The sequence below is a fragment of the Colletotrichum truncatum genome, assembly GCF_014235925.2.
Source record: "Colletotrichum truncatum strain CMES1059 chromosome Unknown Contig_0001, whole genome shotgun sequence".
Classification (NCBI taxonomy): domain Eukaryota; kingdom Fungi; phylum Ascomycota; class Sordariomycetes; order Glomerellales; family Glomerellaceae; genus Colletotrichum; species Colletotrichum truncatum.
The window spans coordinates 3,132,633-3,149,235 of NW_027222398.1; the positions used below are offsets into that span (position 1 = coordinate 3,132,633).

Below are 16,603 nucleotides of genomic sequence, written 5' to 3' on the forward strand. Positions count from 1 at the left end.
AAAACGGACTGATGTGATGGTGCGACTAGGTGACATTTGGTGGAGTGTAACAGCTTCACCAGTGGAGAAGCGGACCCATCATCAACAAGAATACGCATTTCTCCAACCAATAGCTGACGCACATGCCGTGTGCCATACATCAGGAACCCAGATAACTTCTCCAATTTACCTCTCCGGTTTTCTGCGTCCGTTTGAAGTCTTGTCGCCAGGGTGGACTCTAACAGTAACAAAAAAAACAAAAAAACAGACGGACTCAAGCCGACTTGAACTGTGATGTTTCAGTCGCCAGTGAGTACTACTATACTGAAGAACAAGGTAACTGAGAGCGAGAGTGCTGCAGATTCCGTCCGAACCACAACACCACGTCAGTATCAGTATCACCTTGTCTTTCTGGCATGTCCGAAGAATGTAACAAGTTGCGACGGCAGTTGATGAGGCGTTTAGCTGCCAATTTTGGCATCTCTACTGCCAATCTATTATTTTTCCATGGTCGCGCCAGTGCTCTGACTCGAATGAAATGAGCAAGGATGTTGTCGTACTGGCTCGGATTATCTTGTAAATCGGTTCGAGTAAGCAGAGAAAAATCAGTTATTGGACGATACCCTATGAGTTTCTTAGTTTAATGCAGATTTACACTCCAAGATAAGACTGTAAAGACATGTAGTGCAACACCAAGAGATCAACGGCTTCAAATAAATATATTGACCGGCTAGAAACAGGGTAAACAGATAGGCCGATGTAACGGCCAAGGCGCCAAGCTGAGAGAAAGTTTCTCACAGTCGATCATGTGGCTTTGAATTGAGGCTTGCACTTTCGCTGAGAGCGCTCGCATGCGTGTACCATTTCTCGGCAGAGGTGCTTGGCAGAGGTTCAGATTGATCTTTTGGGGGCGCATCTTGGATCCGGCACCCTACCCTTGCACCAAAAGCTGCACGGACGGCCCCTCCCGACCAGAGAGTTGGGTCCAGCCACATACTCCCTGTCGATGTATGCAACACCCCTGAATTCAGTGCCGGCCGGGATGGGCCTATTCAGCCGGGGCTTGAAACCGACTCTTGTTCCTTTTTCTTCCTCCCTCTCCTCTGTTAGCTGATGTACATGGGTATGCCAGCTATTGTGTTTAGTTAAGCCAGCATGCAGTTGTAGCTTCCTGGGCGCTATCTATCGGTTAAAGCTGCTCAAAGAGCGAATATTCCTCCTTGGGTTACGCCCAGTCTTGCTCTTCCCAGCTTGACACCCCACCAGATTACACAGTCCGTTGTCCAGTTCCAGACACATTGTAAATGCCCCATTTTATATTGCGGCTCCTTTTTTCACTCCTATACGCCCACCGGGGAACACGGCACCCACAACTAGCGCGCGCGCGTCAAAATCTGCTCCAAAATGTCGTTTCAAGCATTCATCGCCTGGCCAGTCTTGTGTGGATACCACAGGCAACCCATCTTATGTCGTCTGTCGTTAGTGCGGCTGAGATTCGTTGCAACGTTCGTTAGCCCTGGCAGTTGAGACAGGAACAGTCTCAGACAGCCTGAATATTTCCTTCCAGAAGGCTGAAAAAGGTGACTGCCGAAGATATCGTCATCTGAAAGGATCAGATGGAAAAAGTCTGTGCAAACACGTCGGGGAATTGTCACAAAATAATGTCAATCATCATTTTCCCCTCCTGGTATGCACTACATGAGCACCGACGGCCAAGCGTTTGTATATACGTCCAACGGGCGGCTATCTTGGCGCTCCTAAGCGTTTTGAACAAAAAAAGCTCTACGGGCGTCTGGAAACCCCAAAAAGCAATTCATGGAAACATGATATTAGCACACATAGTTAAAAGATTAAAGTTCGGTTCAAGTCAGGAGTAGATAATACACTTGGCCAAGACCAGAAGCAGTTCCTCCTGGACGGAGATGAGCCCAGCGCAAGAGGAGGGCGAAGCCTGCAAACCGCCTGTCGTTCCCCTTAATCGCACATGCAGGGACGAGGTTGAGGCTGGATGAGGAGGGGCTATACCCATATTTCATATTCAGCATTTGCTTCCACTTCCCGTCTTTTGACGAATCGAGCTAATTACCCGTGGTGGAGACTAAAACACCATCGCCGCGGAAGCACAAGTAGCTACGATCATGCTGGCATACTGCGGAATGGGCCTGTCTACTGGAAGCACAAGCCCTCGCGTCAGGTTGCCATTTGACATGTGGCTGCAGGCCCTGCCCCGTCGCGTATTGTGGACTATTTCGAGACGTAACTTCGTCAGCGTCCCGTACACCCCCCCAACCGTGCATGTCCTGAGTAAATTAGAGGACCGCGTTTGCATACCGACGGTGAGCATGGTTCACCTAGAATACGACCGTTGCTATCATCTGAAGGTGACTACCGAGAATGTGAACTTGGCGGCAGATCACCCTTGAGAACCCAGACTAGGTACTTCCCTGTGCGTGGATATGCAGATCCGCCACACGCCTAACGACCAACCCTTCCAGCCGAAACTGAAGATATCGATATGGTAGTACTCCCAGAGTGAGCTCCTTTTTTTTGATCATTATTAAAGACAGGTGCTCTCACTTTGACCAAGGGCATTATCGCTTTCAAGATCATCAGCAATCCACTTACCAGCATTTTTTTCCATTTCCTTTTCTTTCCCACATCAACAGGGTTGATCTCCACAGAGCAGGTCTCTTTTCGCCTGCTTTACATTTTTCCAAAACAAACAAATTTCTCCTTCACCGTTTAGAATCCACCCACAAGTCAAGATGGTTCCTCCTCGTTCTGGATCTTCTATGGGCATGCGCAGCCGTGGCCCAGTAGAATTGAGCATCAACCTCGCCAAATCATACGAGATCCGTGGCCCAAAGTCACCCATGCCTAGATCTCCTCTTAGAGATGTGACCGTTGAAGACCGCACTAGTCGTGCTTCGTACGAAGACCGTCTCGAAGGTGCAATCCACGTCCTTCGCACTGAAGCGAATGCCTTGCAGGCCTTGACACAGCTCTACTCCTCTGAGCGTGTCTGCCGCGATGGCTTCTTCCGATCTATCGAAGTCCTCACACGCCATCGGGACCACCGTGGCAAAGTGGTCTTCATCGGTGTGGGCAAATCTGGCTGGATCGCCAAGAAGCTCACTGCCACCTTTAGCAGCTTAGGACTTCCAGCTGTCTTTCTTCATCCCACCGAGGCCCTTCACGGAGACCTTGGCATCATTGGTGATTACGACACCCTCATCATGATTACCTTCTCTGGAAAGACTCCGGAACTCATGCTTCTGCTCCCGCATCTCAACAAGAACTGCCCTCTCATCCTTCTCACTTCGCCAACTCGCATGGACACATGCGAGATTGCAAAGGCTCGACCTGACCTTATCCTCCTCCCCGCGCCGATCCCCGAGTCTGAGAAGGACACTTTTGGCGTTTCTGCCCCCACAACCTCCACCACCATGGCCATTGCCGTTGGTGATGCTTTGGCATATGTTGCTTCCAAGGAGATGTACTCTTCAGTTTCTTCTGTTTTTGCGAAAAATCACCCTGGCGGCGCTATTGGCCAGGCCTTTAAGACAAAATGAGCGATTGGTCTTTGTGATTGGGTTTTACATCGTTTTCTTTGACAGGCGGGGCGTTTTCGGATTTACAAATTTTCTTGTTCTGGTGGGCGCAGTCCACAAGGCTCTCATGTAGTCTATTTTCTTTCACATGTATATTTACCTCTTGTTGTTATGCATGAGGCTTTACTTGATTATATGGATTGTTCTTTACTTTTGGATACCATATATCACATCAATTAGATTTTGATTCATCTTGCCAACTTTTATTTGCTTCCTACTGTCTTTGCTCCTGAAGTTGTTTGCGAGGCCTTGTCAACAGGTTTGACTCCTGCGCGTCTTGTTGTCCAGTCAAAGTTCATATTCCACGTTCTTTGTGTTGCTACAGTCAGCTTTGCCACGATTATAGACTTTCAACTCCTAAACTAATTTGCAAACTGACCACTATCGCATCATGCTCAACAATCGGTTGATGCTCTCTAAACACTATAATAAGCTGAAGTGCGCTAACCTCCAATGCGCAAGGCACGAGCCTCGATGTGTTGTATTTTTATTAGAGTTGTCCCTTATCGCGGCTCAAGCGCCCAACCGCGAAACTTTAGCCGGCAACACACATAGTGCAGCGGCCCTTAGATGCAAGAACCCGTGCTTGGCAAACCTAGATAATTCGTTCCATGTTTTTTTGGAACACCACATTGCCATGAAATGCAGCCGTTTGATTCAATATCTTAAACACAATTCATTTCTGCGTTTGCTTTTTTGGAAATGCCTTGCTCTACTGCTGGTGTGTTTCGATAAAGCATAGTCGAGTATTCTGACACCATTTCAAAGCACCCGAAATCGGATATTCAAAACAAAATAGTCCCTCTTGTGGAGTAGACCACAAACCTGTGTATGAAGTAGGTGTTTGATTTTCCTTTTTTCCCCGAGAGACATGGTCATAATTCCGACATGCCCTCGACTCTGTTCATAAGTCCGTTTTGACTTATCTCTAGGACCGATAAAGGGCCCTCGCTTCTAGAACTCACTGCAATCTCTTTCCAACAGAGTCCCAAACACGGCATCCAGGATACAATGTCCTTTGTTTTCTTTCTCATTGCGAGTAACTCGCAACGTTGCAGTCAATGCTCACCCTGGTAGATGATCGTCCGTGCATAGCCAGGAAAATTGGCAAGGAAGGGATTACTGATGGACAGGGATTCCCTGTACCTTCTTTGAAGCTCCTCGGTGTCGCATTGATTCGATCAACAGGACCCACGGCATATCCGATTACAGTCCTTAAAACAGTGTGTCATCACACCAAGTGCTCTCGGCACGTGGGGTTGACGCGTAGCCCAAGGGATGACATGGCTAACGGACGACGTTTTGTGGAGCAGAGTACGTATTTGATTCAGGACCTCACAGAGAGATTAATCGTGCTTGGGACACCGCTGCGGTGCCACCGATCGTCAGAAAGGAGACCCCCGTCGATCTTGGATGCCGGGGTTCCTAGATCAGGAGGAAATCATTAGCCACGCTGAGCTTCACGACTACATCGATAATGTCTGGCATACTCCCTTGTGGGGGAGGGGAGGCAAGTATTAGCCGCCATCATCCATCATCCAAAACATGCGTTGCAAAGGAGAAGAGCTGACACGCCCCCCGTTGGTACACCTCCTGTCTTCTTCTGATAGGGTCTGGCGGGGGTCATTGGCAGGCTCCTGACCTGGCATCTCTAGTTATCATTCAACGAGGCCCATTGTGACTGAACATCCCTCCTCTCACCCAAGGAGCCAACAATCATGTCGTTGCAGGTGCCTGACCCAGACAGGCTACAGTTCTACCCTCCAAATCAAGCTAAGCAGACTAGATTTGCACCTCTGCCACCCAGACCGCCTCCAGCGCGGCATTCTTTTCTCAATGCCCGGAGTTCGTGGATGAAGGGAAGCCAACGGGCACCCCTTGGTAACCGTTATTCACGCTTACCACGCCTAAGCCGACTGTCCTACTTCCCCGTTGCTAACGAATACATTGATGGAGTCTTCAACGAGAAGACGAGCTTGCCGCCTCGGTGGTCATTCTACGTACCGGATTTCGACTTCGACGTCAAAGACTTTGAGAAACACGAGGATAATGAAGATGACGACGGTCCCACGGCACTGAAGGCCTTCCGCGTTGACTTTTATCCTGGAGACCCAAGCGACCCGAAGTGCTGGTCTATCCGCTACCGAGTGCTCGTGATCGGCATGTTTGCCTTCACCACTCTCGCCACAGGCATCTATTCCACTGCTTACTCAAGCGGTATTAACGACATGGTCAAAGAGCTCGGAATCACCAACTCATCGCTACCATTACTCGGCATCTCGCTTTACCTAGTTGGCCTGGCGCTGGGCGCTCTTATCATGGCGCCGCTAAGCGAGACTTTCGGTCGAAGACCAATGTACATCGGTGGTCTCACCGTCTTCTTGGCTCTTATTCCAATTGCTGCGCTCGCGACGAACTTTACAATGGTTATTGTCGCGCGCTTCTTAGGGTAAGTTGCCTGTGTCCATGTTCATAGAGCGATTACTCCCGTGGTTTTGCATGCTAATGCTGCGATAGGGCTGTTGCAGGAAGTGTCATGCTCTCAAACGTGGCAGGATCCATCATCGATATCACCGACCCAAAATACCTCCCCTTGGCGATATCCGTCTACTCTTTTGGGCCCCTCAACGGACCAGTGCTTGGACCTCTAGTCGTGAGTACCACATAAACCTTTGGAAGCCGTTCCCGTTCGCAGCATGTGCTAACGTGCCTTGATAGGGAGGCTTTCTTGTTGAAGCATGGGGTTGGAGATCATTGAACTGGATGTCTTTGATCTCAACAGCCGTTGGAGCTCTTTTCATCATGACAGTCCCTGAAACATACCGTCCCACGCTCCTGAGAAAGATGGCGGCAGAAAAGCGAAAAGAAGAACAAGACTTCCGATACTGGTCTGATTTTGACGATACCGTTCCGCTATTTCGCAGAATCCGCACTGCTGTCTCTCGACCTTTTATTCTGTCTTTTACCGAACCTGTACTACTATTTTGGAACGTCTACATTTCAGTCATTTATGCCATTGTCCAGTTGGCATATGTCGCATTTCCCATCATCTTTCAAGATGAACGAGGTTGGAAAACCTCCCTGTCAGGTCTTGCATTCCTTGGGGTTTTCGTCGGCATCGCCCTCGTCCTCTTCACAGAGCCCCTGCTACGGAGGCTAGTTCAGCGTCAAGCGAAGAACCCCGAGACCGGGAAGCCAGAGCCAGAAGCCGCCGTGCTTCTCATCTGTATCGGCGCAGTTCTTGAACCCCTGGGTCAACTCATGTTCGCACTCACATCGCTTCCCGTCGAAATCCCCTTCTACTGGAGCATATTATCAGGAGTTCCTTTCGGATACGGTTTTGGCCTTGTGTTTATTTACGGCACCGGTTACATTTCCAACGTTTTCGGCATGTACGCTACTTCGGCGTCTGCAGGAAACTTGGTCTTCCGGTCGATCTTGGGCGCCATTTTGGTTCTGGTGGGCAAGAGCATGTATGCAGCGCTCACCCCGCGCATCGCTGGCATTACAATCGGCGTCGCCGAAGTCGTGCTGATGCCGATTCCTTTCATTTTTCTCAAATGGGGCAAGAATATTCGGCAAAGAAGCAAACTCATTCGGACATTGGAAGAGCAGGCGAAAAAGGTTGGAAAGTGAAATCATTTGTACTAAGCGGACACTGGCGAGATACCCTTTTCCTTCATGTCTCTATATTTATGTGTGCCAGTCACATCATCCTTCACATTTGTACAAATCATGTAATTAAGATAGATATCTATACAGTATTCATTCTTATCGTAAAATCCCGTTGCTTTTCCTGAACATGATGACCCCGACAACGTGTGTCGAGTTTTATGCAGTGCACAGTTGTAACTTTTCCCGCCAGCAAGCCCTGACCCAATCGCTTGACGAATATTGACAAGACCACGAGGGTAGTGATACATCTTCTTCGGAGCTGCCCATTTTCTGGGTGTCACCAATCTTCCATAACTTGTTCCGTAACAGCTCAAGAGCAACTGATATGTTGAGAAGTCTGTGCTTCTCAATCATCTTCTCAAACATCAACTCTACCGTGTGCCGACGTGAACTAGATGGCATCGTCTCACATCCGAGAACAAACATGGGCCAAATCATCATCGTGGAAGCGTAAGTGTCATGAGGCACAGCCGAGATCGCGTTCGAAAGCTGTTCAACCAACGCCAAGGGGTGACCCAAGAAATCGTTAGTCTTTTTGTTTGAGTCGCCATCGTCTGCACGGAGCAGAAATATCTGCGTTGCCAAGCCATGTGCCAGCGCTGCTGCGATGCAGGCATTTGAATTTCTTATCTTGCAGCTTTCAGGCGACTCATTAGTATCTCCCTCTGAGCATGGCTGTTGTGTTGCTGCAGGTAGATCTCTACAGCAGAGGGTAAGTTCCTGGAAGAGGCAACATCGAGACAGCGAGAAGGCCTCAGGCTCAATTGCTCCACTGAGGAAATCGTTAACTAGGGACGCAGAATCTCCTATCAGCGGGAGTATATCTGCTGTGTAACCGAAGACGACGTCTGGGCTGCCCTTTGGAGACTTGTTGAAGTGGATTAAGACCGTTTCTCGCCAAAACTGCCGATCCAAGACTGGTTTCCTTGCACAAGGAACACAAGATAATGCGTCCATGTAAGCCATCATCTTTATGTTTACAGACATCATCGGAGTCGGCTTATGGTGTAGCAAACTTTGGTCCATTTCTTTCAAGAGCCGTTGCCTTTCTTCCAGCTGAGCTCTCATACCGCGAATAAGGGGCCGAATAAGGGCCGTGTCTGAACCTTGCATGACTTCTAGGCCAATCAAGGCCAATGACGCCGCGATGGCTTCTTCACTGATGTACATCGGTATGTCTTTTGTGTTCGGGGATTCCGAAAGCAACTTCTTTTGCTGTACGCAAGATATTATCTTACTCAGAGCCCGTTGTTTCCGTTCCAGGACGTCGGCTTGCGATAAGATCCCAAGAGCGTATAGATGTGACGCCCCGGATGCTAAAGCTGCTGGAAGAAGTATAGAGTCCTCTTGCCATACAAATGCTAAGTAAGGTTCTCGGATGCTGATGTATTCTTCTGGATTTGGATACACTAAGTCGGGTAATGATTGAGCCCAGTGTGAGAATACAAATGTATCTGATGAAGAGTGGAGACGAGGCCCAGTGGATGGATTCCGTATTATTGAGGTTGAGAGATCGGTCTCCTTGGATTGGGTCTGCTTTGAATGTTTTGACGACGAACAAATTGCTAAGGAACTCCGCGGCTTGATAACACTTTTACCCGTGGCCTGATTATCTGGGCTAACATCGAAGATCTCAACCCACTTCAACTTGACTTGATAACCGCCACATTTCACGCCTCGTCGATGGCATTGCTTGCAGTGTGGCTGTGTCTCATCGCATTTAATTCGCGCGGATCTACAAGTAACGCAGCCTGTGCAACAATTAGCGGATTTTCCAAATAGACAAACACTATGCATGCGATAACAAGGGAATCGGACTGCTGCTAAGGTGCTAAACTGACCGTGTCTAGAACGACGGTACGACTGAGTAGCCATTGCGGATGAACCGACTGCGTGAATCTAAGGCGGGGTTTTAATGACTCAACACAATTTGGCCATAAAACACTTCGATTTTTTTTTTAGATGACATGAGATAAACTCCTCGTTCGGCGTGGGGTGGCCAGAAACAGCAGTAATATCTTGGTTAGATAGAGTGAAAAAAACATGCGATCACGTCGGCGTTCGGCTTGGTGGGTTGCAGCCACAGGCCAGTCTTAGTCATACATTGCTTACGCTAGAGTTTCTTCAGTTTTACATCTAAGGCAAGTGGGGTTGCTTCGAAATTGTGGCGAATAGGACGCAATAGCGAGTCAGTTCTGACCCCTTTTCTTCCAGGATTTAAGCATACGTCGGGAAAGTAAGGGGCACAGACGATTTCATCAGAAATTACGCCTGCCTTTTGCTGGAGTGACTTTGCAGACTAAGTCATTGAAGACCCTTGTTATAGGTCCAAGGTGAACGTAACAACGTAGTATTCAGTATGATCATTTTTTGAATACCTTTAGTACTAGAAGTTTGAATAGCGAAGCCTAGCCTACAGTTTTCTAATACAGCCATTAGGTGGCTTGAGAATTAAGACAAGAAACCGTTCAAAAAGCACACATGAAACCACTCGGAACTACAGGTTCTTTCCGAACCCATTTCCGAACCATGAACAATACAATGAAGATAAGACGCATAAATCATCAGTCTAACTGCGCTGTTGATGATCACGCCCCTGTTCTTGTGAATCTCATCGTTAGGGTACTACCTCAGCATTAAGCAGACTCGATTTGCAGTGTTTCCGTCAATCTCATAACCCTGATGGTACCTAGTTTTGATTGGGTATTCGGGCTAAGGAATACCCAAGGGTTCTTCAACTGGGTAAGCGGATTGCAAGTGTCGCAAAGTCTTTTTCCACTGTCGCTATCAACTAGATAGATACATCGTTGTATTCATCGAAAGGGGACAAAACAACGTTGTGCTTCTTGACAGAATTGTACGATAAAGCAATGGATCTGAAGTTAATTGATGATTAGGTCAAAACCAAAAATATCTCCTCGACGGGGAATTGAACCCCGGTCCCCGGCGAATCGTGTAATGACAAGCCGATATCCTCACCACTAGACTATCGAGGATGTGGATCCTATTGGATGATGGTTTGGGGCCTCAGGGCGACTAAGTTGGTGTCCGGCCAAATCGCTCGTGCCAGCGCCCCTACAGAGCATAAGACAACCCTCAATTACTCCGCATTCAGTCTATTAGTCTCAAGATAAGAGTTTCATTCAAATTTTCGATATGTCTAACGGTAGTAGAGAGTAAGTAGGTGGTTGTATGGAAAAGTGGGGATATACTGTGTTTTAAGAAAGTCCACGCCTGAAAAGCTGTTGTAGTGTCTATCCTATCCAGTGGCGCAATCTGTATACGTATGGTGGAAAGCAAAGTGTTAAAAGGAGAGTTTGATGTCTCGTTGTCTAAGTATCAAAGTCACAGTAAGAATGCAGAGAATTAATGTCATGAATTCTAAGGTTTGTCTGGGACTGCAAAAGAAACCAAACATCGGTCAGAGGTTATCGCTCTCGCAGAGATATCCACTATTACAAGAGGACTTTTTAAGGCATCATAATCTTTTCAAGCAATTCGGATGCTTGAATTAGTCCCCAGCAACAGCGATCGAAAAGCCTTGATAGACTCGCGGCTTCAAACATAGATGCTGTTTTCTTATGTCAAGAGTCAACGTTAGGCCGAGCTCAGTCTAACCTGAAAACAAGCATAGATGCTAGCATTAACCAGTCTGGACCTGGAATGCAAACACCAAACTTGACAGTGAAAGCCTAAATGTTCAACATCGTGGTATTCCTCTACGACAGACTCGATAAAAAACAAAAACTCGAAAACAACGGACTGTATGGTATGCTTGTTTGACATTGAAGAAGACATCGAGCTGGAGAGGATTCGATGTATGAGAAGTGACACAAGTGTTCTCTTAACACTGGTGAGGATGAGGAAGCTGTCAAAATGGAGAGCAAGGGTTTTCTGGTCAAAGTCTTGTCGAACTGCACCTCGTTTCTGCTACTGGAGCAACTTGGCCGAAGTGGAAGCGCCCTTGTCTGTGTGCGACTGAGTACGGTTGGTGGTTTTACGCCCGAGTTTGGCCACGACTTTGAGAATACGCGAGACGCTATCTATCAAGCGTGCGAGGAGAGGAAGGAGACGTACACAATCTGGTTTTGGAGTTAACTGGCCGTGCTACTACTAAAATAGTTAATTGCTTCAGATGTAAGAGGAAAGCAGACCTAAGTCAGTGCGGTGACATGTGTTATAAGGCTGAGATGAACTGTTTGGGGTTTTTTAGTAACATGTAGTCGATGATACAACTAGAAACATTTTCCTCCATCGCTTGATATTAAACTATTGTTGTAACATGCGGATTCAAACTCCAAAGTACTCTCATCACCAGCAGCAACTAGAAAATCTTAGTAGGCTTGGGTTCAGCGCTAGAAAATCATTTACTATCGCTAACGCCTGGCCCAAAGGTTGCCAGAACTTGGTTCGGCCGAGAAATGGCCGTTGTTGTAAGTAGAAAGATACATTTGAGGGCATTTTTGCGCCAACACCACTCATTGCTGCGGCCGCTTCAGGGAAGACCTACATGCAGCAAGTGCATTGCACAACGGTTAGCTAATTGGGCATGCGTAGCCGAGTCCCCTAGTGGGCGAGAATATGGATAAGCAGGGGCCTGTCAGCGGTGTTGGATCAGGGTTTATATGGAGTTGAATACTAGGCGCTTAAGAGGATGCCAGGGGCCTCTCTATAATAGGCTTTCACCAGTGCTCTGGTACTAGGGAGTTCCGCTGGTAAAGTTACTTTGGGCAGGTGATAAAATGCCTATCCAACCCGTCCTGCAGGCTCACACGCGGTGATTTAAGCAAACACTCGTAAATGTGTCGCTTAACAGCAGATGCGGACGCACCCAGTAACTGGAGATCAGCGGTCTAGACCCATTGCTCACACCCATGCGGCTGGTAACCGGCTGCGTCGGCCGATTTACTTGATCTAGATACACCCTTCTCAGAGGTCTACTGATTAACCTAGCGCGACTTCAAGATGCACTTTAGTTTCACGTGTGCCAAAGATGATTTAATAGGAACAAAATTCAAATGTGCCAACTTCCGCAGTTGCTTGGCCTTCAGCCACCCAGCAAACAGCATGACCACTTCGTCTACCTTGAGATTGCGCGGCATTCGTCGGCAAACAGGTGACCGGCAGCAGAGGATTCCAACCATGCTATCTTGGCTGACTAGGATGCTGTTCTTAGCATGCCATGCAGCTGCAGCACATGGAGTACGAGCGTAGTTCTGGTGTGCTGCTGCGGCGGCTGCCGCAATATGGCGGGCGCACTGCCACTTGCAGTCGCAAAGATTTCCAATACAATATAGCGCAGCAGACCGAGCTTCGTGGTCATCTATTTCCCCGCTTTCTCTGTTGTTCTCTCACAAGGTTCTCATTGAACCCTTGGCTTGAGCGTGCCAAGCCCTTGAATACTCCCTTCCAAGACCCCTGGCGCCAACCCAAAGGCGGCATGAGATGCAATGCTGCCTCTCGGAATGCGACCCACCACTGAACCTCCAAGCTGCCAAGCCGCTTGCCTTTACAGTTTGTTAACTGGGATTTGGACGCCCCCAGAGCAACCACTGAAAGCGGAATGGTTTGGGTCATGCCATGATGTGATCTGGTAGCATGTGTGCTCGCATACCTCCAGGATTCTGAGGCCAAAAGCTCCAGGGTAGCTTTACAGTCTGGCGCAAAAAAAGTTGGGGGCTCTTCTTTAAATTCTACGCACCCCATCAGTTAGGTTCTCCAGCCGCGACGCCGTTTGATTATCCACACCTCCGCTTTTCAGCGCAGCCAATCTGATTGGGGTCCTTGTTATCATTGAAACTTCGGATTTATACAACACCTTTGAAAGCATCGAACTCGTCATCACTATGTCGACCGTAGCAGGGGCGACAGCCTCGGTCGTTCCCACGCCCACTCCTACTGGCGATAGGGCCCCCTCACAGGGTGGAATCTTCGAGGGCATGAACCCCTCTGTCTTCAACCCAGCAGACCCGATTATACTGTTTATCATACAAGCAACTATCGTCATTACTTTGACGAGGCTACTGTACTGGCCTTTGTCCAAGATTCGTGAGCCAAAAGTTATCGCAGAAGTTATTGCTGTAAGTCTCCTATTAAATCTATTAGCTTCATACTGCTTGGTTTCACATGATATCTAACACAACAACCTAGGGTATTCTTCTTGGGCCTTCGGTCCTTGGTCGAATCCCTGGCTTTACCGCAGCCATATTCCCCCCGAACTCCATGCCGCCCTTCCGACTGGCAGCAAATATTGGCCTCGTTCTCTTCTTATTCCTCGTCGGTCTTGAGATCAATCTGTCGTATCTTCTCAGTAACTGGCGGACCGCCATCAGTGTCGCGACTCTCGACATGGCTATTCCCTTCGGACTGGGCGTCGCGGTCGCCTACGGACTGTACAATGATTTTCACGACGAACCTGGCATCGCTCCGATTTCTTTTGGAGTTTTCGCGCTTTTCATTGGCGTGGCCATGGCTATTACTGCATTCCCTGTGCTGTGCCGCATCTTAACCTCTTTGAAATTACTCAACACCACCGTTGGAGTCATCGTTCTTACCTCTGGTATCGCCAATGATGTTGTCGGATGGGTTCTCCTCGCACTCTGCGTCACCCTTGTCAACTCCGGTGCCGGCTTGACAGCGGTATGGATTCTGTTGGTCTCCATTGGCTTCGCCCTGTTTCTCGGATTTGCTGTTCGGCCAGCTTTCATGTGGGTGCTTCGCAGAACAAAAAGCTTAGAGAACGGCCCTACTCAAGGAGTTGTCGCCTTGACGTTACTTCTTGTGTTGGGCTCTTCATTTTTCACGAGCATTATCGGCGTACACTCAATCTTCGGAGCCTTCATGGTCGGCCTAATGTGTCCCCATGAAGGTGGTTTTGCCATCAAATTGACTGAGAAAATTGAGGATTTGATATCGACTCTCTTTGTGCCCCTGTTTTTTGCGCTTTCAGGAATCAATACCAACCTGGGCCTACTGGACAGTGGACGCACTTGGGGCTATGTCATTGCTATTATTATTGTAGCTTTTCTCAGCAAGGTCATCGGGGGCACCGCTGGTGCTCGCATGAACGGCTTGGTTTGGCGGGAATCCTTTACTATTGGAACCCTCATGTCCTGTAAGGGACTTGTCGAACTCATTGTTCTAAATATTGGCCTTCAGGCCAAAATTCTCAGTACTAGGACTTTCACCATGTTCGTCGTCATGGCTCTTGTCACAACCTTCGCCACATCTCCCCTAGTCATGTGGCTATATCCACCTTCTTACCAACAGAAACTGGACCTTTGGAAGAGAGGCAAGATCAACTGGGACGGGACCCCAATCACTCACGATGCTGATGGCGAAGTCGAAGATGATCAGAAAGAGGCTGCCAACAAGATGCTGGTCTACCTCCGCACCGATGGTCTCTCGAGTCTGATGTCTACCGTTTCCATGTTTACTAGTGGCCAACGTCTTTCAAACTCTAAGAATTCCGCCATGGACATCCACGGAAATCGTAGCGGCGAAAAAGGCCTCGTCGAACATGCAGCTGTAGGTCCGGAGGCAGAATCTCCTCCACAGGAGCTGTTGCGCATTCACGGCTGCCGCCTGGTCGGCCTTACTGAACGCAACTCTTCTGTCATGAAGGTCTCGGAAATTGAGGACTACGCCGGGCATGACCCCATCATCAAGGCTTTTGGCATATCCGCCAACAACACAACCAGAGACGTCATGATTTCTGGTCAGATTGCCGTGGTCCCCGAAGACTCGTTTGCCGATACACTGGCTACTGAGGCAGCTAAACAAGGCACTGACCTGATACTCGTTCCCTGGAGCGAAACTGGAACGATCTCCGAGCTGCCATCGTTTTACAGTGCTACGATGCGAGGGGACCCTCTCACCAGCGGCGATTTCTCTAATCTTATGTGCAGTATCTTTGACGAGGCCAAGAACGTTTCTGCCGTGGCAACATTCATCGATGCGACACTTTTGAACAAGTCTGACACGTCCGAGACAGGCGTTAAGAGACCCAGACAGCTTCAGAGGCACGTTTCTGGTGTTAGTCTTTCGGAACTCCAGGACCCTTCCGCGGCCAGATTCTTTTCTGCTGAGCGACGAGGTAAAAGGTCTATCCGGGTATTGTACACCGGCACTGAAGATGATATATTCGCCGTCAGGCTCGGCGTGCAGCTTGCGCAAAATGAGAATCTCGAGGTCACCATCACCGAAGCAGCTGACCCAGATGCCTCTGCAAACATGAAATACGTTCGCATCAAGGCCAACATTCAAGATTCAATTGCCAATCGGATAATCTTCAGCCAAATCGACGCCGCCAAGAATGCTACCCCTTCGAGCGTCATTACCGAAATTCTTGAATTGCAAAGTGCAGACCCGAGGGCTACTACATTTATCATCGGTCGGTCAGTTGCGGCGTCACAAACTTCGCAAATCGAGATAGACGGGTCATCCAGCGTCGTAGATCCACGCAAGACTCTTGGCCCCACTGCTGCTGAACTCATTTCGGAGATCAAGACGAAGAAGATAGCCAATGCTAGCGTGCTGGCAGTGCAAGGAAAGCGTCAAGCGAATTCCAAGCAGACACTCCAGAGGAAACCGAGTGTGTATTCGCACGCGAGCAGAACTTGACTTCCTTATTACATTCGTTCAACTCCGAATTGAACGCTAAATAACACAATTCCCCAAGATTATCCCGTATTAACTTTGATGACATCGGCAGACCCCCACTTAAATAAGCTTCCCGTTTTAGTGACAATGAGGGTATCGTGACCCATGTTCTAGTTGACCCTTACAATTTGATCTAGCCCTAGTGTCCCATGTTGATCCACAACCACATACACCTGTCTTCATGAAATTTGCAGCTGCTGGTTCTCAACAATCTAGATCTTCATCAGCGCCGATGGTTTAGTGGTAAAATTCTCCGTTGCCATCAAGCAGCGTCGGGGAGCCGGGGGTTCGATTCCCCCTCGGCGCAGACTTTTGCTTCTTGATGTCTTCGATTTCATCGAGGGTGTATTCTTTTTTGGATTTGCGTTCTACTCTCTCAGTAGCAGCTGTGTACAGTTACTGTATTCTTTTACTACTTATATTTTGAATGTTTTCCCATAAATATAGAAGTATACTTACAGACGGCAGTGGATACATTTGCGTGGGCTGTTCACCGTATTGGAATTCTCGAAGCACCCCTTGCCTCTCTGCGTACAGACCCAGATAGGCCCACGCTCAGGTTGAAAATCGTCTAAGGTAGGTATGTTACGTGATCAAGAACATGGCTCATACAGTAAACGAGTCACAACAGCGCGACTTCCTGTTGCTGTGCCTGACCTGTTCATCAAATTCGCAGT

The 16,603-nt window shown here is 48.4% G+C and overlaps 4 protein-coding genes across 4 annotated transcripts; 3 read left to right on the plus strand and 1 right to left on the minus strand.

Moving 5' to 3' along the window:
• Window positions 1–2,744: 2,744 nt before the first annotated feature.
• CTRU02_200840 (sis domain-containing protein) lies at window positions 2,745–3,551 on the plus strand (the record flags this gene model as incomplete). The annotated part of the gene is made up of 1 exon (XM_036718852.1): window positions 2,745–3,551. One exon carries the CDS (start codon window positions 2,745–2,747, stop codon window positions 3,549–3,551), a length of 807 nt encoding a protein of 268 aa, XP_036589852.1.
• Window positions 3,552–5,308: 1,757 nt separating this feature from the next.
• CTRU02_200841 (MFS multidrug transporter) lies at window positions 5,309–7,226 on the plus strand (the record flags this gene model as incomplete). The annotated part of the gene is made up of 3 exons (XM_036718853.1): window positions 5,309–6,039; window positions 6,108–6,243; window positions 6,309–7,226. 3 exons carry the CDS (start codon window positions 5,309–5,311, stop codon window positions 7,224–7,226), a joined length of 1,785 nt encoding a protein of 594 aa, XP_036589853.1.
• A 195-nt stretch (window positions 7,227–7,421) lies between these two features.
• CTRU02_200842 (uncharacterized protein) lies at window positions 7,422–9,062 on the minus strand (the record flags this gene model as incomplete). The annotated part of the gene is made up of 1 exon (XM_036718854.1): window positions 7,422–9,062. The coding sequence occupies one exon, from the start codon at window positions 9,060–9,062 to the stop codon at window positions 7,422–7,424; it is 1,641 nt and encodes a 546-aa protein (XP_036589854.1).
• Window positions 9,063–13,111: 4,049 nt separating this feature from the next.
• CTRU02_200843 (k+ homeostasis protein kha1) lies at window positions 13,112–15,887 on the plus strand (the record flags this gene model as incomplete). Its single annotated transcript, XM_036718855.1, has 2 exons — window positions 13,112–13,345; window positions 13,416–15,887. The coding sequence occupies 2 exons, from the start codon at window positions 13,112–13,114 to the stop codon at window positions 15,885–15,887; spliced, it is 2,706 nt and encodes a 901-aa protein (XP_036589855.1).
• Window positions 15,888–16,603: the final 716 nt, after the last annotated feature.